General features: G+C 36.5%; 1 protein-coding gene across 6 annotated transcripts in view; it reads left to right on the top strand.

Annotated features, from left to right (window-relative positions):
* Positions 1–22,167, top strand: part of ZDHHC14 (zinc finger DHHC-type palmitoyltransferase 14) — a 96,319-nt gene that overhangs the window by 45,999 nt on the left and 28,153 nt on the right. For 4 of the 6 annotated variants that reach the window (XM_039568636.1, XM_010400279.4, XM_010400292.4 and 1 more), the window contains 2 exons: positions 8,189–8,361; positions 17,280–17,438. In XM_039568636.1, the coding sequence (XP_039424570.1) occupies positions 8,189–8,361; positions 17,280–17,438 (332 nt within the window). The remainder of the gene's footprint in view (positions 1–8,188; positions 8,362–17,279; positions 17,439–22,167) is intronic. The other 2 variants (XM_010400287.4, XM_010400269.4) reach the window with 1 other exon arrangement.

The following is a 22,167-nucleotide window of genomic DNA, read 5'->3' as shown; positions in this document are numbered from 1 at the left end:
TTTTGGGGGAAGAGGAGGTTAAGCTCTCTTGGTTTTATCCTCCTTCTCGCTTTATGTTTCCAGTTGCTTTATTTATAACAATGTGAGATACACTTTTGATATGTGGTGTGGGTAGGATTATCAGTTCTCTATTTTTAAAAGTAAAGGAGCCCTAGGAAGTGCTGTGTCTGCTTTTTAATGAATATTCAAAGACTTTTATTATAGTGGCTTTCACTGAGAAGTTAAGATGTAAATATTTTTTCCCTGTATTTTAGATGAATGTTCATTTGTGTGTTCTATACAAAAGACTTGTGATATGGAGAACTACAGAGGAAAGAAGAGGGGGAAAAAAAATAAAAATCCAGGGTAAATGAGCAGCTGTGTGGTGTTTAGATACCCGCCAGGTTAAATCATGACAATAAGACCCTGGATCCACTATTCATGACATTGTATTAGTACGGGTGGGATTTCCACATAGCAACTGAGTGGATCTAGAAATCACAGTTGAACTTTTTCCTGCTTTCTGTGTGTTCCTACATGTGCTCCGGCCCTCATTAATTGTATAGTGAATGAAATTGTTTAAGGAAATTGATCAAACAGAAAATGAATGTTTTTAGGAGATTTTTGAGTTTGGTGGTTTTGGGTTGGTTTTTTGGTGTTTTTTCAGAAAAGGGAACAGATGAAGAACAATTACTCTGTTTTAACTCAGTGTTAGCCATTTGTGTACAGCTCATTTGTGCTGTACAGGGTGACAGTGGAGTGTGGCCAGAGGTACGGATTGTATTGACAGGCCTTTGCTCTTTAGCAAGAGCTAGGCTTTACATCTAGCCTTTAGACCTTATAGATTGGGGAGGGTAAAAACAAACTAATAGGTTCATTGAAAGCTCAGAGTCCAATAACTGGCAGCAGCTTATTTGTGTGTGCTTCAGTTTCCAGAGGATCCTGTGAAAAATTGTCTAGAAGCTCACACTCCTTTAGGGACTTAGTTGTGGCGTAAGGCATTTCCGCTTGTTTTGTCCCAGTTTTCATTTTGGTTCATTAGTACTTGGGAATAACCTGATGGTTTAGTTATAAAATCACCTAACAGGAAATAATAAGAAATAGTAAGGAAGCAATATGAAGCCCAACAGGAAAGAAAGTGTTCTATATGGGCTGCTTAAAAGAAATTACAAGTTTATGTATTGAGTGGAATTCATTGAGTCTTATACTGTGAAAACCAGACCTTGCACTGTATGCAAAACTGGAAAATTTAAGTACAAATATATTTTTAGATTTTTGAGTAAGTGATTAGTCAGGGAATGGAAATAGCAATAAAGCAAGACTTCAATTTGTTGCATGGTTGGAAGCCATGCCTTTTCTGAGTTTGTCTTTTGAGGAGATGCCATACTTGCATTGACCTTTCACAAGAGTCAGGCACTTGATGTATATACCAGTTTGGTAGATATTTCCCATTTTCTTACCACCTTGCTTGGAAATTTCTGGCCAACAGTTGGTGCAGTCAATGTTTTTAAATTGGTGTTTTGTAAAACAATGATGTTCCTTATCTCTAGAACAAAGTAAAATTTACCTGCCCTTGCAAGAGCTTCAGTAACCACATCTGTTTTGCAGACAGGTTCATTTTGCATTATGCATTTTATCTATTCCAGCTTTGAAGTTTGATAGCGGATCATTAGAATTAATTCACGTAGCAGTAAAAATTGGGAGGTCATGCAAGGCTGTTGATTGTTATATATCTGTTGTATTAAACCCTTAAGATCTTTACTTTTAGGAGAGAGTTTGTGGTTATCTTCTACAATGTCATAATCAACAGGGCTTGCTTTGCTTCGTCTAAACTCCTACATCCAAATCCAACCCTTATTTCAATGGTAATGCATTACAATGTAACGGAGTCAGTGCTGCAAGGAGTTCCATTGAACCACTTACAGGTTTGAACCAGAGGAGAGAGGTCCCTGCAGTCTCTTTCTTATGGGTTTGAACAGCTTTAAATACCAAACTGCATCATGTTTCCACATGAAACTTTGAAGACCAGTTGTTAAGCTTTTGCTGTTCAGGGTAATGTTAAGCTAATTTTATTTTGTAATAGGTTGGAGAAAACCTATAAAGTACTTACCTTATTAGGTTTAAGGATCATGATGGTTTAGGTATCTGTGTGATTTCATCATATTAGTCATCTTTGTTTTAAGTAATCATTTCTGTGTGCTGGTAGAGGCTAGGATACTTAGTTACCCACTAGAATTACTATTCGTAACTATTATTCGTTTATATGGGTTTCCACTTAAAAATTATTTTCAATTAGAATTAATTCTAAATGGAGTTAGGCCCGAGAAATATAGCAAGTATAGAAAAAATAAGATGCATCTAGTACTGTAAAATAGAGAATAAAGCAGTAAAGCATTTAAGCAAGGTTAAATGGTATATTTAAATGCCTCTTGTCTTAATCCATTCAATAAATACGCCTTTCTGATTAGGGTATAATATTTTAGATTATTAAGATGATGAGGAGATAGTATTCTGGCTATTGCTTCTGTTCCTGTTGTCATTCTGCCTTTTGTTTGACAACTGCTCTGTTTTCCGTAGTCTTCACATGCTTGCAACGTTTCAAAACATTGCGAAATTTCCTGGATTTGAAATGAAGCAAATTATCAGAAAAGTGATTTTTGTCTTGTATTTTACCACTTAAGTTTTTGAAACTGCTTTACCATTCTGAAATGAGGGGAGGGTATGATTAAGAAAGAGGGTTCAAAACAAAAAATAATAATGAAATAAATTCATTTTTAAAACTGCATTTCAAATCCTACTGAAATTAGTCTGTGTGTTCCTTAATATCAATTAAAACAAATCTATAAGGTTTTTAGAAGCTGTACTAAAGAATGAGGCAGATGTAGGAAACGAATGCAGAACTTCCTTAGCTAATCTTCTAATTCTTAGGAATTTCATGTAACATTACTTGGACTAATCTATACTCAAATTATACCACATTTTTTGTGTGCCAGCAGCATGCTTCTGAAAAACAAGTAAAAAGAAGCAACCCTCCAAACCCTATAACCGTGAAATTATTTCACTGTGATCAGACTTTGTCCTGTTTATATATTCTGTATCAGGCAGCAGCCTCCAAGGTTCTTGCTGTGCCCTCACATTTTGCCCATCTTTGCATCTTCCTCTGTCTGTGTTGCTCTTCCTGCGTGTCCTTGGCTGCTTTCTTTGAACTGGCAACTTACCATTAGAAAAGTAAGTTATGAGCTATTTTTGCTCTTTTAGCCCAGAGGCTTGCTTTGCCTTTAATCTGTCTATATATGGGTATTTTGGTGCCATGTCTAAATTGGAAGAGGTCAGGGTTAGAACATGGTTTCACAAGAGGCTGTGGTATGAATGAAAACCTCACTGACAGCTGCTGAAACGGAGGTCTCCTCCCACTGTCCAAATTTCCCTCTCCCTGTAGTTTCGTGTGTGCTTCTTTCTCCCTTTGTGCCAATATCCTTTTCAAGTGCATGTTAGAGAGACAGAAAGTCAACAAAATGGTGTCATTTTCATACATTTTAGTAAACTAACTTTGCTCACGAGCCTGACAAAGATTTGTGTTGGCATAAGGGCAGAAGTTTGGGACAGTGGCTTGGAGCAATGATGCAGTGGAGTTGAAGGAAGGGTAAGCTGCGAGGAGCCATAAATGAGAGAGGAAGGAGAAACAACAAACCCTTTGGGCTAGTTTAAAGAAAGCAGCGCAGTCTCATTCAGACTCAGATGTTAACTTGTAACATGTGGAACTGAACCCAGGGTTCACAGTGCCAGCCTTCTCTCTTCTGTTGGGTATCACCTGCATACCAGTAGCCGCTGGTATATTAAACAGGCAGTACCTGCAGAAACAGAAATGAAGTTGATGATGTAGGAGAAGGAATAGTAATTTTATTTCCGTATGTTACTTCATTCGATTATATTGATATTATATTTTTCCTAGAGTACGTGTATTTTATATCTGCTACAAAGAGTTTTGTATTGATGAACAGCTTTACATAGAGTATCCTCTGAACAGTCTTGCTAGCCAAACTTGTAGGGGTCTTTTTCTAAGTTAGTGTAACTAAATGTGATGGCTTTCATCTTTGCATGAAATTTGTACTTTTATTGTTTTCTGCCTACCAACTGAGCAAATATTAATTTAAACCTTCAAAGTGTAAAACACTGGGGGTTTTTTATTTTAAATACAGGCTTAGCCTATCTCCAGATATCCGTACTGGATAGATTTGTCATTTACTGGGTCTCCCCATCAGTGAATAACTGTCAGCGAACCTTTCAGGAAAGCCTTCATCTTTCCAGGAAAGGCCTTCAGGAGACTTCTTTTCTTTCCTCCCCTTTTCTAATAACCATGCTTGAAAGCTGTGGGACTCTCACTGTACGTGCTCCTTAGCACAGTTACTACGTGTATTTTTCTGCTCATCTCGGTAGCCACAGGGAGCACGGTTACACAGTTAAGAGGGCTGCTGGGTGGTAAGAGTTGCTTTTGTACTTCTCCTGCATTGTTTGTTCACAGGGGTGATGCTTGATAATTATCTTTTGTATTTTTATCGAGCTGTGACAGACTAGTCTTCCACCAGATTTTATTTCCCTCCTACATTCATGCAGACTTTCACATGATGCTGCAAAAAAGCAGCTGAGAAGCCAAGCAAAAAGCAGGGCTAAAAGTATAAAAGTTCTCTATTAATTAATTCAAAAATTCAAGTTATGTTACAGTTTGCAATATGCAGATCCAAACATTTTTCTCTGAAGAAGCTATTTTCACAGTAACAGTTTCTAATGGGATCTGTGGTCAAGTAGTACTTCATAAAAATGTGTTTTCTGGGAATGACCTGGTCAGTACTTGGTGTCATTACAGATGCTGATTAAGAACAATTGTTTTGCCCTAAGATGTAAACTGAGGATGTCAGATCACATCTAGCAGTTACCAGGTGCCAGTTGGAAAAGGTTTGTCACTGCTTGCTCTGCAGTAGGACAGAGATTTGTCCTGGAGCTCTCTGCTGCTTATCACAGTGTTGCTGGTGGTGGCTAGGTTGACTGTCAGGAAATACCCACTAATGTTTGCTTTAAAAACTCACTGAAAATACCCTCCAAAAATATATTTCTGGTAATATCTGAGGAAAGCTGATGCCTGAAGGGATACATCCTCAATTAAAGCAAATTAATTAAGGAATTTGAGCAAATATGAAGGATAATCCTGTGTTCGATATTTGACAATTCTAAAAGTAGTAACACTAGAAATGTTCAAAATAATATTGACTTAGTATAGCAGTACAAATATTTGTTATATAAGCATGCAAATATAAAATACATAAATATGCAAGTGTATTTCTACAGATATATTCACAATTTTGAGCTAAGATCCACATTTTTAATTTGAAGTCATATTTAGTGGATTTTTTAATAACCCAGAAGAAGTAAGATTTTTTTCCCCCTTCTTTTAAAAAAGACGTGAAGAAAAAAAGATCTAACAGTATCTACTGGGTTTTGTTTGGTTTGGGTTTTTTTTTTTTAAATTTAGCTCACAGGGATTTGAAAAATTAATTCAGCCTTTGTAAAGGAGACATGTCATTTAGCTTACTGCAAGCCCATGTGATATATGGTCTGTACATAAATCCGACACTATTAAACGGCCTGCCCAGACTTACTGTCTGAATCTCTGTAAGGCGCTGCAAGGACTGGTTTCTTAGCTTGAAATAATTTTTGAATTGGTGGAACATTACTTGGAATTAATTCGGCAATAATGCAGAAAAGAATGAAGATGACATCTTTGGGAATAATAACCAAGTCAAAGTTGGTAAAATACATGTTGTTAAAACTTGAAAACACCTTTAGGCAAAGCAGATTACCTTACACTTGCTTGTTGTGAACAGTATACAGGGCTTTGAGAGTGAGGATTTTTTCACTGCAGGTGGTCTTGGTTCAGCAAGGCAGAGACAGATTTTTTTCATGCTTTTTTGCTATACTAACATCACTTTTCAGCAATGTTGGGCTTTCTCAGTATTTTAGCACAGGAATTTGTTCTTTCTACCAATTTTGTATGAAATTACTGTTAAAAGGAAACATGTTAGAGTCATGATGGCCCTTAGTTTCTGCTCTTTATCAGTGAGAATTTAAATTGTGTATGTAATACCATTGCTGGTTTTGTGTTGGCAAGTGTCGAAATTGTACTGGGCCTACTGTGCTACCCTGAGATTATCTCATGTTACCTTTTGCACACATACAACTCTTGTTTGGTCAACAGACTTCGACACAGTTGCAATTTCTTGGGTACATATAATGAATAATGCAATAGAAGAGTAAGAGCACTGTGCTATATTTAGTGTTCATTAATGTACACGTTCTCTCTAATCCTTTTAAAAATACATTCTTTCTTGCAGCCTATTTGTACTCTTGTCTGAGCATATTACAGTAGTTTTGATTTCAGTAATCCTTTGTGGCAAGAAATAAATTGAGCAGTAGGACATTCGTGTGGTATGAAAGCTTCTCTTTGGCTGCTTGTTCTGACTGGCTTGTCTGACATGAAGGGAGCAAGGCTTATACCAAGGCTTATGTCTCGCTGGTGCTTCCTTTAGTTAGCACTGATTTCATAAATCAGGGTCTTTTAAGCAGATTTTCCTGAAAGTGTATATTTGAAGGATGTTTCCTAGTATTTCAACAGTCTATTTGTTATGTGAAACCACAGTATCTCTTGGTCCTGGCCTTTTTTATTATACCCAGTTGTCTTTTTAATCTTTTGTAACTTGTTGCACCTGTAGTATTGCATTCATGTAGGGAAACATGATTTCCACTTATGTTATGCACCACGTAATGCATATGGACTCACTGCATCCATGAAACCCTTTGCGTTTGGTGAAACAGTGAAGTATTTTTAAGAGGATTATGCAGGGAGATAAATGCTTTGTACGTGGTAGCTGGTATGAAAAGTGTTTCCATTCTCTCCCCATCCTGTCAGCAGAAGTGATGAGCAGTGGAGCTGACATTGTCATCACTTGCTCAGAGTTAACATTCCACTGAGGTTAACTGACTTGCAGTGCAAAAGCTTGCGCGTCTGAATCATCATTGAAGGCAGTCAGCAGAAATAGGGAAGACAATGTTAATTAAACTTGATTGATACCTAGAAATTTTAGATAAAGCTCTAAGGCATAGAACTTGATGATTTTTGACTCAGGTTTTTAGGCTTATTTTATGACTTCTTGCGCAAACGTCAGAAGTAGGTGAAGCCATCTTGGTATTCTACCCACACCTACTTAATATAAGGGCTATGAGAGTCTTCAGCCTGTGTGTTTTCTAAGATAGTGCTACAGTGCTTCTGTAATGTCTAAGTGTTCATATCCTTCTTTTTGCACAGCTGTAAAGAGATGCTTATATTTGTGTATTGGTTGGATTCCAGTGTTTCTGTCCATTTTTATTATAAGATTTTACTTATAAAAGCAAATTTAATCATGTGAAGCACAGAGGAAAATTTGCTAAAACTGTAATCCACTCTTAAGCCCTGCATGTGCACTGTAAATCTGGTAAGCACAGAGCCGTTTTTGCCCTGGTCAAGGGCTGTTGATGTTGCCATACACATGCCCCTGGATTATTTGCTCCTCCCAGGTGTGTTGCACTGTCATTTGCATTCTTCTTACCTTGTAAATGAGTAAGCAAGTTTACTAAGTTACAAGAAATGGGTTAAGAAAGAAAATCAGTAGAGGTCTTATAATATTGAGACACAACAAGGCTGTTAAAGGAATGTGTTAGAAGTTCTTGAGCACCATCTTTCTAGACGATAAACTTGTTTTATAGACTTAATTATGTATTTCAGTGTGGCTTATTTCATCATGTTATGGGCTTCTTCAGGTTATTTCCCCTTTCTTCTCTCTGCCCAATTTACTTTTATGCAATTGGGCAGCAGGTGAAGAAATATATAAGCTTATTATTTTGTGATAAAAATACTTTATCTTCTTATGTAAATGAGTATTGCATATTGGTGAGGTCATTATTGTGCTACTAGTGCCTTTATTATATTGAACATATTATGAAAAATTCCAGAAGTGTCACGAACACATAAGCAGAAATTCCAGCTTCAATAAGCATTCCAAGGCAAGTAATGTATGAAGAGAAGAAAGTGAATTCTTTGTATGCATTTATAGAGGTAAATAGGTTTTGAGAGCAAGTTGCATTATGTGTTGTTGATTGTTTATTCTTTTTCTTTTTCCAGTTGTCCATATTTGTCCGAGAAGATTACGCCTGCTATACCTGCAATTGGTGGGATTCTTTTCTTTTTCGTGATGGGGACCCTGCTGCGTACTAGTTTCAGTGATCCTGGTGTCCTCCCCCGCGCAACACCAGATGAGGCAGCAGATCTAGAGAGACAAATAGGTAACACTGAAGGTCTGTTGTCTCTTCGCTTTCCTCCCGAGGGTGCATGTACTGTGTGAAGGCAGTGTGCAGCTCTGCTCATGGGAGGAGTTACTCCTATCTTGCCACAGTGATTGTTCTGGAACTGTAATGTCTCATGACATTGCAGTGATTCCTGTGGAAAGATGATTGATCGGTTCTTCACCAAGAAAGTAAACAAAATCCTGGCCTTTTAGAATGATAGTTAGTACTGTAAATGCTTTTCAGCAAGTCTGGTAGAACTCTGTAGTACACAAGAGAATACTTTTTAAAGTGTTTTTGGCAAGAAAGCTGATATTGCAAAAGATCTGCAGTTGTGCATTTTAAAAACAGTGTATCCTCAGAGTTTAACTGAGATAAGTCTCTGTGCTAATATACAGTAAAAATGTTACTATTTTTTATTTGTGTAAAGCCAGCATAATTAGAGAGCTAGATTTTAATCATTCTCACTTAGCAAGAGCACAGTTAACTAAATTCTTTAAGTGGGACTTCTACAGCTACAAATATGCTGAGTAGTTAAAATGTGCCACCTGGGATAAGAAAACACCGGATGAGTTTGCAGAGCTGCTTCATAAATAGTGGGTTTGTGTGCTTAGTAAGCTACTCAACCTTACTAAATGCTACTATATGTGCTTTGATATGATAGTCAATGGAAATCCCATTTTTCTGAAGCAGTTTCAAAGAAATGTCCAGTCAAGTAATTGAAAAGACAGGTAACAGGTCTGTGCGAGCACAGGAGAAATACCTGCAGCATCCTTGATGTTTAATACTATAGTACAGTCTTAGGCTTTTTATGGTAGAAGTATTAAAATGTTTGCTATTGATCTGAATTTCAAAAGTGGAAAAATATAATGAAGCATTCATTTAGCATCTTTTCTTAACCAGTGTTATGGTTTACTTTTATTGATCTCCTTCAAGGAATTCTTTACCTAGAATGAGGTACCAGCTTTAGTGCAAAACACAGACACAGGTTTCTGTTCTAGGAATTGCTTATTTATCTTGTGTTCACAGAAACACTGATCTATGTCAGGAAATAAATTATTTCAAGTAAGCAGCTCGTGACAATAATTTCATGTTGTCACCTGTCAGCATTTTGGCAAAATACAAAACTAAAAATACAAATTGGTTACTAGAAAGGAGAGTCAAAATGTTCCCATGTGCAGCTATTTCAGAACTTTGTGTTTACAAATTATAGTTCTTCTTAAATGGTATTGCATACTTGTTCACAGGTTGAGGCTACTGAGCTGATCAAAGTCATTGTCTTTCCTTCAGCAGTAGCAAAGGCAGTACTCTTCCAAGAAGGGACAGTGGAATATTGAAGCGAGGAATTGCATTGCCAGCAAATGTGGAGTTCCCAAGCATGAGGGCTTATGGCAAGTCTAATAGAGGAACAAGCTGGTAGCTGTAAGAAATAATTCTGCCCGAAAATTGTGGTTCTGGTTTCAACAATGGAAACAGAAAGAAACATTTTTGTGCTGTTACAATATATTTTTTTAATGTGCACTTAAAAGTGCACTCCACTAGTGGAGTGGTATCTGTGCAGCAGGAAAAGCTGAATGGCTCCTGCTGTTGAATAGAAAACTAGATGCTCCAAAACTATCATTCAGGCTGGATTGCCTTGCTGTACCTTTCAGCTTGAGGCCCCTTCTAAAGACGGGGTGCAAGGTTAACAGTAATTTATTTCTGGACAAGAAGTTCTTCAGATAACTCATCTAAAAATAATGCCTTTACCAAATAGCTTCTTTTCTAAAGTGTGTGTATGTAACCTGTCCTATTTGTGGCTTTTACTTTATTCAAATCGTTCTTAGATACTTGAGACTTACAGACTTAGTCTTACCCTGCCCTACTTGTCTCTGTGGGAAGCAGCCTCCCAGAAATTATTACAGATGCTCTGAGAAACAGTTGTGTCCCAAGACAAGGAATAATGATTTAAGAATGCTATTTTAATCAAACTTTATTTTTTTGCATTAGAAAGCATAGAATAGGATGAGCTGATTAGAGAGAATGGTTCTCAAAATAAGACCTTCTAAAGAAGCTGGCAGTACTTCATCCTTTCAGGTGACTTTCTGGAAACAGGGTGGTCAGACTGAGAGTGAAAAATGTTTCCACCTAGGCTATCAGCCTTTTTCAGGTGAAGATGGGGAACTAACAGAGCTGTGATGCTGCTATTTCCACCCCCTGGGTACAGCAATGGAAAGCAGTTATTTCTTGAGAATTTGCTGTGTTCATAGAAAAACAAAAAGTGAAAAGAATTTAAAAAAATGAAATTGTCCAAAAAACAAAAGGAACTTTTTATTCAAAAATATTATATTAAATGTGGATCATCAAGCTATCCTCGTACAGAGGAAGGTTGGGAAGTGTAAAAAGAGGCCATTCTGACTGTATTTGATTGTAGTCAAAAAGGTACTAGTGTCAGAAGTTGTGGTAGTTTCTAAAGGTCAGTATAAAAAGATGGCACAAGCATATTGGGAAAGCACGGGACAGACAAAAGGAGAATAAACTCAGTTACAATCAGCAAGGAACAGTAGAAGACAACAGGACAGGCTCTGTTAGAGGTCAGAGGAAGAAAGAAAAGCTGAAAGGATGCTGTGTAATTGGGAAATGAGAAATAGCAGAGGACAATCTGAAGGATTCAACACTTCTTTGATCTCAGAAGATAATTTGTACGCTTCTTTACAGCTGATAGAGCAGGTCAGAAGAAGGAGAGTAGTTGTAGATTAAAAGTCTGTTAATCTACTATAATATATCATTATTGGCTTATCCTAGTGTTCTCCTTTAATAGAAATCTGTCAATTCTATCACTACAAATTATTCCCTGTCTGGAAAGACATGGAGTACACTGCTAAATGTCCAAATTATAAGAATTGGGACTATCATGGGTTGGCATTTATGGCTATTTAAGTCTCAAAACAAGCAATAAAGAATTTCAAGAGCCAATCAAGTGTAACCAAACTGATGTCCTTCATTGAAAGAGTAACTGTCATGATGGGAAAGAAGAGGATGTGCTTAATTTCTCACTCTAATTAAGGTCTTGATAGTGTCCTGCATAGGATTCTTTCTATGTAAGTTTTGGAAATAAGTTCTAGATGAAATCGCCACAAAGTCAATAAGCACCTTTTCAAAAAGACACTCTAGTGGCAAATGGTAAGTGCTCAAGTAGGACCTTTCAGAGACTGATTGTGGGCTCATGAGGAATATGCTTAACTCTGAAGTTGATGCTGAGGTGGAGAAATTTGCAATCACTGGGTTTGATGGTTTGGGGTTTTTTAATATATCTTAAATAGTCTGAGCAACTTTAGGGAAAAACCACAAAGTGTATGAATACAAGTGGAAATCAAATACTAGTGGAGAGGGGTCTAAGTAGTGAATGGTGCAGGAAGAGGACACTTGAATATTATTTCCAAACAGATTAAGTTAGCATTGTGACTTGACAAAAAGGGGAAATACTTTTTGGGACATGTTAGAAGAAGAGTCGCTGCATGAACCAGAAGAAGTGACGTTCTGTGATACCCAGTGGTGACGAGGGCTCAGTTCACTGTCTGGTTTTCCACAACGTGTGTAGGAACTTAAGAGGAAGGCAGCTAAACAGAGAAGTCTAGAAAACAGGACCTGTAAGAATATTTCATACATACATGCATTTGGCCTTAGACAGAGGAGGAGCAAAAGTCTTAAAATACTCTCGTTCGTTGGGGTTTTCATATAGTGTAATAGAACAAAGGCAACTAGATGCATGAGGCTTATATAATGAAAAATCACTGAAGGTAACTTTATTTGCTATAAAAGTGCTATAATTTCACTGAAATGCAGCAGAATTTTTTCTTTCTTTAAATGCTTTCTTTCTTTAAACTTATTGATGTAGTATTTTTACTTAAATTATAACTTTCATTAAAAATGAAAAGTCATTATTTCCAGGGGTACCCCAGCTGTAATTGCATTCTTTTCATGGTGCATATAAGCATGGCTTCTGCTATGACACAAAATATATTGAGAGAGGCTGTTTTTTCTATGGAAACGTAAATACTAGGAGCAGCCTTGTTTTGTGTAGCCTTTTTGCAGTTATGATATGTGTTTCTTGTAGTTAGGTTAGTGTTAAGTCACTTCAAGTGGGAAAAAGTAAACTTTTGAAGATGAAGGCTTAGAAGGATAACCCAATCCAGGAGAGCGGGTTTTATAGACAGGAAAGCATTTGTCCAGTTGACATATACAAGTTTAACAGTCCTTCCGCAGTATCGATTTTGTTTGCATCACATATGTGATGCAGATAAATTAAAAGATGGTCATGGTAATTTATCCTTCCAGCCTTAAAATACTTGGATTTTTCTTCAGGCTAACTGTCTTAAGTTATGTGTATCTTCCTTATTTAATCAGTACAACCAGCTTAGGCTAGTTCACAGCAGTTTCTGCTTGCTTGCTTTCGTGTTTTCAAAGCGCTGAACTCAATATATGAGCTACACCAGCACACCATCTCTGCAAATCGTTTGTCTTGGCTGTCTAATTTATGCTGATGCTTAAGGCCACATTTGACACTCCTTCACAATTCCTTGTCTTTCATTTGTTTTGAAATGCACAATTTGATTTCATTATAGCCTTATAAAATTAAATCTGTGCCAAAGCACAGGCATTTCTTAGAACTGGCAATGGCCTGAACAAATCCATACCGTTTATGGTTATCACATGTTTTGCAGTCTTTCCAAAGGTGGGATACCAGCTTCCTAGGCTTATAGTTGTACCTGATACTGCACTCTTTAAACAACATTCTTAAAACAAATAAAATGAAATTTGTGTGTCAGGTAAGTCTTAGCTCTTCCTGTCTATGCTTTCCCACACTAAAGATTACATTTCTTTCTGGGAACGAGCATACCTTTCACATGAAGTTTTGGCCTTCAAGAAGATCATGCAACTCTACCTTTAAGAAAATAATACATGATTTCAGAAAAATCTAAGGCAGCAAGTCTTTAAAGTCAGGAGCAATATGTAGTTGATATCTCTTGTTGGCTATCAGATGAAGAACTATGTGAAGAATGCTGTTAGCTGCTGGCTTCAGTCTAAGCCAGGTTCCCAGTACTGTTTGTCCCTGAGATTACTGTCCTGAAACGAGCATTTTATTAAAGTTCTCTTCCCTCCAAGAAATAAATTACTCTTTTGTCTTCTAGCCCAGTTTTGTTAAGCATGTAGCTTAAATTTAAGTGGTTAAACACAGAGGAAGACATTTCTTAGAGGTTTGCCTTGTTGAAGGGCTTTGTTTTGCTTTGGTTGGGGTTTTTTTTCCTATTGTTTTTCAGGTGTTATAGGTTACACATAAAGATTTTTTTCATGACATTTTCATTTAGTCCTCAGGAAACATTGCAATTGTTTCAATTTACTGACTTCTCAAATAATATTGTTTGAAGATTGAAATTGTGTCCTTTGAAAGTTGTCACCAAACCTTGCATGATATGGTTGTGAGGCTTGTATAGAGACAATGTAGGGTTGTCTTCTAGAGGCTGTTTGTCTTAGGTTCTTAGGAATACTGACCAAAAAACCCAACTCTTGATTGAGCAGAAGAATCCTAGTGATATGTATACAAACTTGCAGCTTCTGTCTTTCGTCAGCACCACCTACTTATTTGCAGCAAAATAAATTGAGAAATCTTGTGGAGTTTGTTGTCACATTAGAAGGTTGCTAGGCTGTGCTGTATCTCCATTAAATACTTGGAGTATCTTTCTTGGAGCGGTTCAGGTCTCTTGGTCCTGCAAGGACATGGATTTGCATATATGGGGGTTTTGTAATACAGTAATAAAAATGCTGGAGCCCCATCTAGTGCATGAATAGTTAACCCTACTAGAGAAGTTACAAAATGTGTCAGAACAGAGAGGATGGGTGGCAGTCCCATTAGTGGCTAAATTTTAGCCTTTTTGTGAAAGAACTTGCGTTATGAGAAAAATGTCATAGTGGTCAAACACAGTTTATTTGAGGAAGGTGATTCCGTAAAGGTTAATCTTGCTGTGCCTCAAAGAGATCTTCTATATTGGAAGACTTAACTGTGTAAGATTCCAAGTATGAGCAGTCAAATTGAAGGTGAATTAACAGCCTGAAAATTCACAGTGAGACCAAGACATGTTTAGCACATTTAGGTTAGATAAATCGTATTAAATCCAAGCACATTTGACCTTGCTCACAGCTTGTTTCCAGGAAAAAGATGTTAGTAAACAGAAAGACTGGAACATTCAGGTTTGATTATGTAATTTAGGATTTTGAGTAGAATTCTCAGCCCATGGAAAGTCAGAAAGACTGTTTACTTTGATTTCATTTGCATCAGCTTTCACCCTTGGATTTCGAGATTAATTCACCTTGGAGAGCTAGGATTTGCTGTCTCTGTGAACTTCCCTGCAAATGTTTGGGAGGAAGTCCTCTTAGAAGACCAGTGTTGTAAATACAATGGGCTGGACAGTAGTCTCACTTCTCCACCAGAGAAGACAGAAGTTGCCTTTGAGATTCTGCCAGAGCCCATTTAAAATAATTGCAGTGCACTTTCTGAACTTCTTGAAAGGGAGGAGAAATACTGGGTTTAGTTAATGTGCATTTTATAAAATAAATGTTTATCTAGGAAAAAGAACATTTTTCTTCTAAACAATTCCCCTTGACTGGTTTAAGTAATTTTCTTTCAATGATCATGTACATACTCAGGAATAATAAGATTTTGTAAAATAAAAAAATCTGAAATATTACTGTTATTTTAGGACATACAATGCATCGGTATTCCTAGCAGGATAGAAAGCTACACCTAGATGAAATTCAGGCTTTATTAGTATTTTTTATAATTATGCACCTAAATTTGAGTATCAAATTTAAATCTTCAGTTTATTAATTAATATGCCATGCCAGCATGTGTTAAATGCTTTATTCAATAAAAAAAATAACTAGGGCTAACAACCTATATTTATGTTCCCAGTTTGTCTTGACCAAAATATGGTCAGAAATGGATGTAGCAGTGTGTTTTGTAATGCCCAAGGATTTCTAGAAGGACTATGACTATTACAAGCCTGTTGGTTATAACGTCACCAGAAGCTTTTTTAATGTAATGTGAATTATAAGAAATTCTTCCCTGTCTTCTGGATTTAGGAAACATCCATGTCTCTCTAAAGATTTAAATAGTATAAGCACAGTTGTTCTGTGCCTTCCAAAGAACATCTTTTCAGCTTATATGGTGAAATACATTGGTAGCTTGTAAAGCGATACTTATTTAAGCAAAAATATTTGTCAAGTAGTATTGGCCTTGAGGTCAAAGTCAGTGTAACTGATAGTTCTGGGAACCACACAGTAATCCATGCTTCCATGTGCAGATTATAGGACCTGGCCAAGCCTCACAAGCACATTGCAGGAGTTGGTTTAGATCCAACACAAGTGAATGTCTATACCTCATCAGGCTGTAGGAGACTGCTTTTAAGCTGCTCTTTCTTCAGTATTCACCCCTTCATTCTCATAATGGATGTTTAGGAGCTTTATACCCAGATTCCATCTGTCTCAGCTATTGCTCCCTTCATTTCATCCTCTTCTCCATGAGAGTTTTCTGACGTCTGATTGTTTCAATGGTCAAGTTTACAATGGTGTCACACAAAGACTTTCACTGATGCATATTTATGGATCATATTTATGGGTGAGCATGTCGCAGAAGAGAACTCCTTAAGTTGGATTTGCTGCCAAATCAGTACGTTATATAATTGCACCTTTGCTAGCACAGCTGTGCTCTTGCCAGTTTGAATACCTTGCTAGGTGGGAGGCTTTCTTGTTGCCCACTTGGAAAATACATAGTTCGTAGGCTGTATAAGTGTCAGAAATCATAACTGTGGGTGATATTTCTAACAATTTGAGCTCAAATACAAGTCATAGATCTTTTAGTAACAAGCCCCACATGAAAGGGGGACAGCTTAAGACTGAATTGTTCAAGTGACTTGACTGTGACTTTGAAATGTATTTTCATTCATATATTAGAAAATATTTTACTTCCCTATTGTCTTAGCTGTTCTGGTATCCAGGTGTAATAAATTTAGGGTTTTTTTTCCACTTCTGTGGTTTGATTTGATTGTGATTACACAAGAACAGATAAACCTAGAAAAAGGCACCACTTTTTACATGTTGAACTTTCAGGTAAAGCTCAGCTTGGACAAAATCGAGCTTTAATGATTTAGCCTAATCAGTCCTTTGGTTGCTGGAAAAATTATTGGTAATATCCTAAAATAAAATAAAAGAAGGCTTGGAAACCCAAAACTCTACCACTTGTATCAAACGAGGTAGTTGGAAACTGGTTTTATGCAACAAACAAAGATGTGTAGAAGTAGCAGTGAGAGTTGGGTATTCAAACTTCTAAACAGCAAAAGCTGTAAAATACTTTCGTGAATGTGCTCCATTATGTCACAGCATGCAAGAAATCTCAACATACACCAGGCTCAGATGACAGAGCTGCTGGGTTTAAGTAAATGTGCAGATTCTGTATTAGGTTGTAGAATTTCTGCAGCACTTCTAGGGAGACGTTTTGTTACTAGAGGAATTCTGAAAAAATGTAGGAAGATTCTAAAGGTAACTTCTCCAAGTTTTGCTATCCTACACCAGTAGTTACAGTTGGCTATAATATATTATCTAAGAACTACTAGGGGGTATGAAACTGTAAGAATTTTGGGATCAAGGTCGTTGTCAGCATTTGAAAGTTGGGTTTGGATAGTTTCCTTGATTCAAATTGATTGGCTTTGGATGCTATTTGCAATGAAATATCTCTTTGCTACTTGTTACTCAAAGAGAATTAGAAAGGAAAAAATTGTTTATTATAAATGTGTTAATATAAATTTGAAATTTCCTATAGATTGCCATCAAGGAGAATTCTGTGCATACATCACAGCTCATGTGAGACATTTCATGTCTTGTATTTTCATGTTTAGATATAGCAAATGGCTCCAGTTCAGGAGGATATCGCCCCCCTCCCAGAACAAAAGAAGTGATCATCAATGGACAGACAGTGAAACTAAAATATTGTTTTACTTGCAAGATTTTCCGCCCACCTCGTGCCTCACATTGCAGCCTTTGTGATAACTGCGTAGGTGAGTAAAAAAATATATGGCATATGTTCAGTTTAGTAGCTTATATATTGTTATGAATACTTTTCATAGGAGAGAAAAAAAACAGCGACAGGATTACTCATGAGGTAACTTGCTCTGTTCATCTTTCCTACGAGATCTGTTAAATGTTAAGAATTTTAGAGGAGGCAGAAAAGGAGACTTGGCCTAGCAGATGTTGCTAATCTAAGAAGGGAAATTATTTTCTGATGCATACATCGTTCCTAACCTGCCCTAATGGCAAAGAACACACCTTACTCGAATAGGGCTGCATACAAAGTACAATGACCTTTCCAAGCTTTATGGGAGTCTCAGAATTGTTTTCTTCACCAAACTAAATTGAGGGCAAGGAGCTGCTTCTCCAGTTCATTAGTAACTAACTGTAAGGCATGGTTCACATGGTTAGGGCTGTGTGACCAAAATATACACTGTAGGTGAGTCTTACCTTTGAGCAGTTTTATGACTAGAAATACTTAAGTCAGAATTCATAAGAAATTACTGGGCAGACATGCTATTTTGAGAGTAAGTAGATGTTGTCAGGACCTAAGCATATTTTATAATGGTAGGGTTGGTTTTTTTCTCTCTCAACATCTTGTCCTTTTTCATTACTGTTTTCCATGGAGGTCAGACAAGGTGATTAAGATATGCTTGGATTTAAAAGCAAACCAAAGAAACCCTAGCAAACAAATCTGAGTAGTTTCCAGTTAATTAGATCACATTTGCAGTTTAGTGCAGTTGATTAGCACACTGTTGAGCCTGGATCTTACGCATTCAAGAAAATAATGTAGAAAGATGTCTCCAGCCGAGAAATGTAATTGCAGCATTCAACAGTGATATTTTTAAATATAAAGCAGTCATTGGAAGAATTGGAGTTTTGTGTTTAGATGATACTCATTTAGTATCACAGTGATACTTTTCACTTACATCACAGTGAAAAGCTTATTAGCCTTTTGGCCCTATAGAATTGATTGGTATCTGTAGATGGTTCCTTCAGGAAATTCAATTTTTGATGTGCTACAATTTTGTAAGTGTTGCAAAAGTTTTTGGGCTTGCTTTTATTGAGCAACTAGGGATGCTTATGAATTGCAGTTGGCACATTTTTCAGAAAAATGTTTTAGCAAATGTGTAACCTAAACATTAGTGTTGTGATATTGCTCAGCAAACTGGATAATATATAAATACAGTTGTTGACCAGTGTGATAAATAAAAGTTGAAAGGCTGTTGTCTTTACCAAGAGAGGAAAAATAAGAGCAACTTCCCCCATACAACCTGAGGCTTATTTTAAAAAAATGTTTTGGTTTTTTAATATGCTGGTATGAAGGATTTTTCTATAGGTTATTCTGTAATCTGTGTCCTTTTTATACACATCTGGAAAACCTATTCTGTGAAACATACAATTAGTGATGGCAGGGAAACAACTTACACAGTCTTCTGATCATGTCTGATGAAATAACAGATGTGAATTTTTATGAATATTTATCAGAAGAGTCTGAGCAAATGACTTATATAACTGAGATGTCCTTTCTGCTCTTAAGATAGTTGTAATTTCCTCTTACATATTTTTAAATTTGGAGTTACTTGTTTGAAAGTAATTAAATGGATTTACTGTGGTTTTTCTCCTCAGTGTTTATAATGGGAATTACAATAAACTGACTTTTTTGGAGTACACTGTATAGTAGCTTTGTTTGCTGATTAGATACGTGTGTTTGTCATATAAATATTCAGGTGTACTGTATGCAAAAAGAGAAATCTACAAGTACCTGCAACTAAGTTTCTGTTGAAAATAGGTGTTAAGAAAATTGGATAGCTCATGTACCTGTGGAAATCTAACAGTCTGAGTGCACACTTAATCAGAGTGTGTTAAGCAGTTTGCCATCACTCTTAAGTTAGGATTGTCTATATAATGATGCTTTTATTTAGTTTCTGAATAAATCTTTTAATAGCAATGAGTGTTCTTGTGCCACTGTTTGTTAGTTCCTTCTTGAAGTAACTAAACCTGTGCACAAGTAGTCCTACTTCATATGCATATGGATATTTAAGTAACTTACGCTATTTAAACATAACATATGATATTTAAGCATCTCACTACAAGTATGGCCACGCATTCCTTTTTACCACATAGTTTCAAAAGATTTTGCTGCAGTTACAAACCAGCTACAGAGACTACGTGGTACAGGAATAGGGTCTGTCTTCAAACCAGCACTCACTGCTAAGAAAAAACAATATGCTGCTTTTACCTAAAGGTGTCCTACAATACTTGGCTAATGAATGCAGTGTGAAAGAGAGGTTCTTTCATTCTGTGTGTTCTATTAATGTTTTTTATTCTGTAAGGAATCTATTGCAGCATTTTAAATATGTAAGTACATGCAAAAACCTTACTCTGGTTTTTTTCTGTCTAGTTGTTTAGTAAGTATATCTGTTACTTGTTACCTTGTTTGGTTTTTGTTTTATCACTGTGTTTTATAAACATCTGTGTGGTATTTGTAGATAAAAATAACAAATAGCTTAAAATGAGAAAAAGAAGAAGCAAAGAGCTAATTTGAGTTCTAGCCATGGTAATACTTCAAACTCCTTTAGCTCTACAGTATTTTCCTGGTAGTATCCAGAAAAATCTGTATTTTCATACAAATGTAGTTTGTTCTGTTTATGTAATACCTTAAAAAGTTTGGTTGAGTAAGTGTTCCCTGAAGCACATACCTTGGGTGTATTCCTGATTTGCTTTCTTTACTGCCTCTGTGAATGTCAGTTGGAAGTTAGCCCTTCAAGGGTTTTATGTACCATTATGTTTCTTAAGAATTACAAATGAATTAAACATAACATGCATCTGAACACAAGAGATAAAGACTTCAGGAAAAAAGTAACCAAACCAGACATAAATTCTGAGCTCAAGCTAGTTACTGCTGTGTTTTGACAAGAGGTTTTGATTGCACTGTGTAATGCTAGAAAGAAGGCAGTGGTTGGACTTGCTTCTGAGGTAACCAAATGGCTTCTTTTTAGTTTATTTTTGGTCATTGCAACATCAACTGTTGTAATATCCTTTTTTTGTTTGGTTTTAATAAATAATTTTTGTTTTGTTTAATTTGATTTCTATAATGAAAGCTGAACAAGAAGCAGGTGGCTGTATCTGGACAATATGGGGAAATAATTCCTAAAGCACACATAACATATAACACAGACAATGTAAGACAGAGTGAGAATTACCAGTGTCTTCTGGGGAGAAGCTTTTCCTTGTCATTACTCAGATACCACCATCTTCCAGCCTGAAGAACACAAATTACTTCAAAAGCAGGCTGAGAGGTCACATTGTAACAGTCTGACTTTTATAATGCAGACAATGTGTCTGAGAGTAATTTTCTCAGGACTTTGTAGTCCTTTATAATCAATGTGTATTTACTTCATGTCAGGACTTCGGTTTGCTTGGTTTTAATTCTATTCTGTAGCACTCTTTCTTCATTACCTTATTATTTCCTTTCTTGCCTTCAATTCCTTTTCATGGCCTTTGCTTATTTCTTTCCTTACATTTCCTGCAGTGAACAGAGTACAATTTTCACTTCATTTTGAACCTTTTAAACCTTAGCTCTGGTTGTCTTGAAATGACTCTTTTGCTGAACAGTTAAAAGCACAAAGTTGGCTGCTATGACCGTTTTTTTCCTTTTTCTTTTCCTATGTATTTTTCCAAGTTTTTATAGGTGAGAAATGGCTTGGACTCTTTCTGTTTGGGTGCCCCAAAAAGGTAGAACAAGAAACTGCCAAATGGAGTACACACCAGCACTTACAGAAGTGATAAATTATTTAAGATTGTGCCATTTGTATAATTAGATGTACTTTGGAAATTCAGGGAGCATGGCATGTGTGTCAGGGTTTCTAAATCTCAAGCCAAAGGACTGCAAAATATGTCAGAAAGTCTCTTTAAAAAAGAAAATCGTATTATAGGTTATTTAAGAGAGGTTGTGGCTTATGCATTGGTCTGAGTATGAAAAAATGCAGAGATGATCAGAACATCTGACTGTGCAAATGATGTTGTAAACCTCAAGGTGTCAGAGTAAAAATTAAAAGAGAGAAATCACCAGCTAAGAAAAATTAGGAACCTAAAAAGAGAAACACACATTTACGTTGCAGTAACAATCTGCAAAATGGTTATAAAACTCAAATTCTGGTAAAAGACAGCAGTGGAAGTGTGCTTTCCTGTAGAAAAGAGAGAAACTAATCCGTAAACTTTGTGGATGCTGTTACTTGGTAAGGATACTATGCCTCCTCTAGGGACAAATTTAGGGTTTTAAAAATCTCTTCCTCCACAGTTGGGTGTATGTCAGGTGCTCGTCTGGATATGCCAGAGTACATGTACTCGAGTGGGTATGTAAAGAGATACTGTTAAGCAGTGAATTCCTTCACTGTGCCCTCTTTGTACCTCTCAAAGAGCAGCCATTCTAAACTGCTGCTGCTGCCTTTGAAAACGTAGCCATTAATGTTCCTGCAGTCAAACGAGTTTGTTAATTAGTCAACATTTGCTATATGAGGGTGCAATGAAGTGATCTATGTGACAATACAGTTTAATTACTATGAGCTATCCTAAGGCAATGGCTGGATGTTTTCCTAATAAATCAATTGCTATTTTTATTTTGAAAATTAAGCATGTTTATTTTCTTTTTGTGAATAGCAGTGGTCAGCAACTATTGAAGTTGATTAACATGCAAAAAGTTGACATTGCAACTTA

This window comes from Corvus cornix, chromosome 3 (assembly GCF_000738735.6).
Source record: "Corvus cornix cornix isolate S_Up_H32 chromosome 3, ASM73873v5, whole genome shotgun sequence".
NCBI classification, from domain to species: Eukaryota; Metazoa; Chordata; class Aves; order Passeriformes; family Corvidae; genus Corvus; species Corvus cornix.
This window is presented reverse-complemented; position numbering and strand designations above follow the sequence as displayed.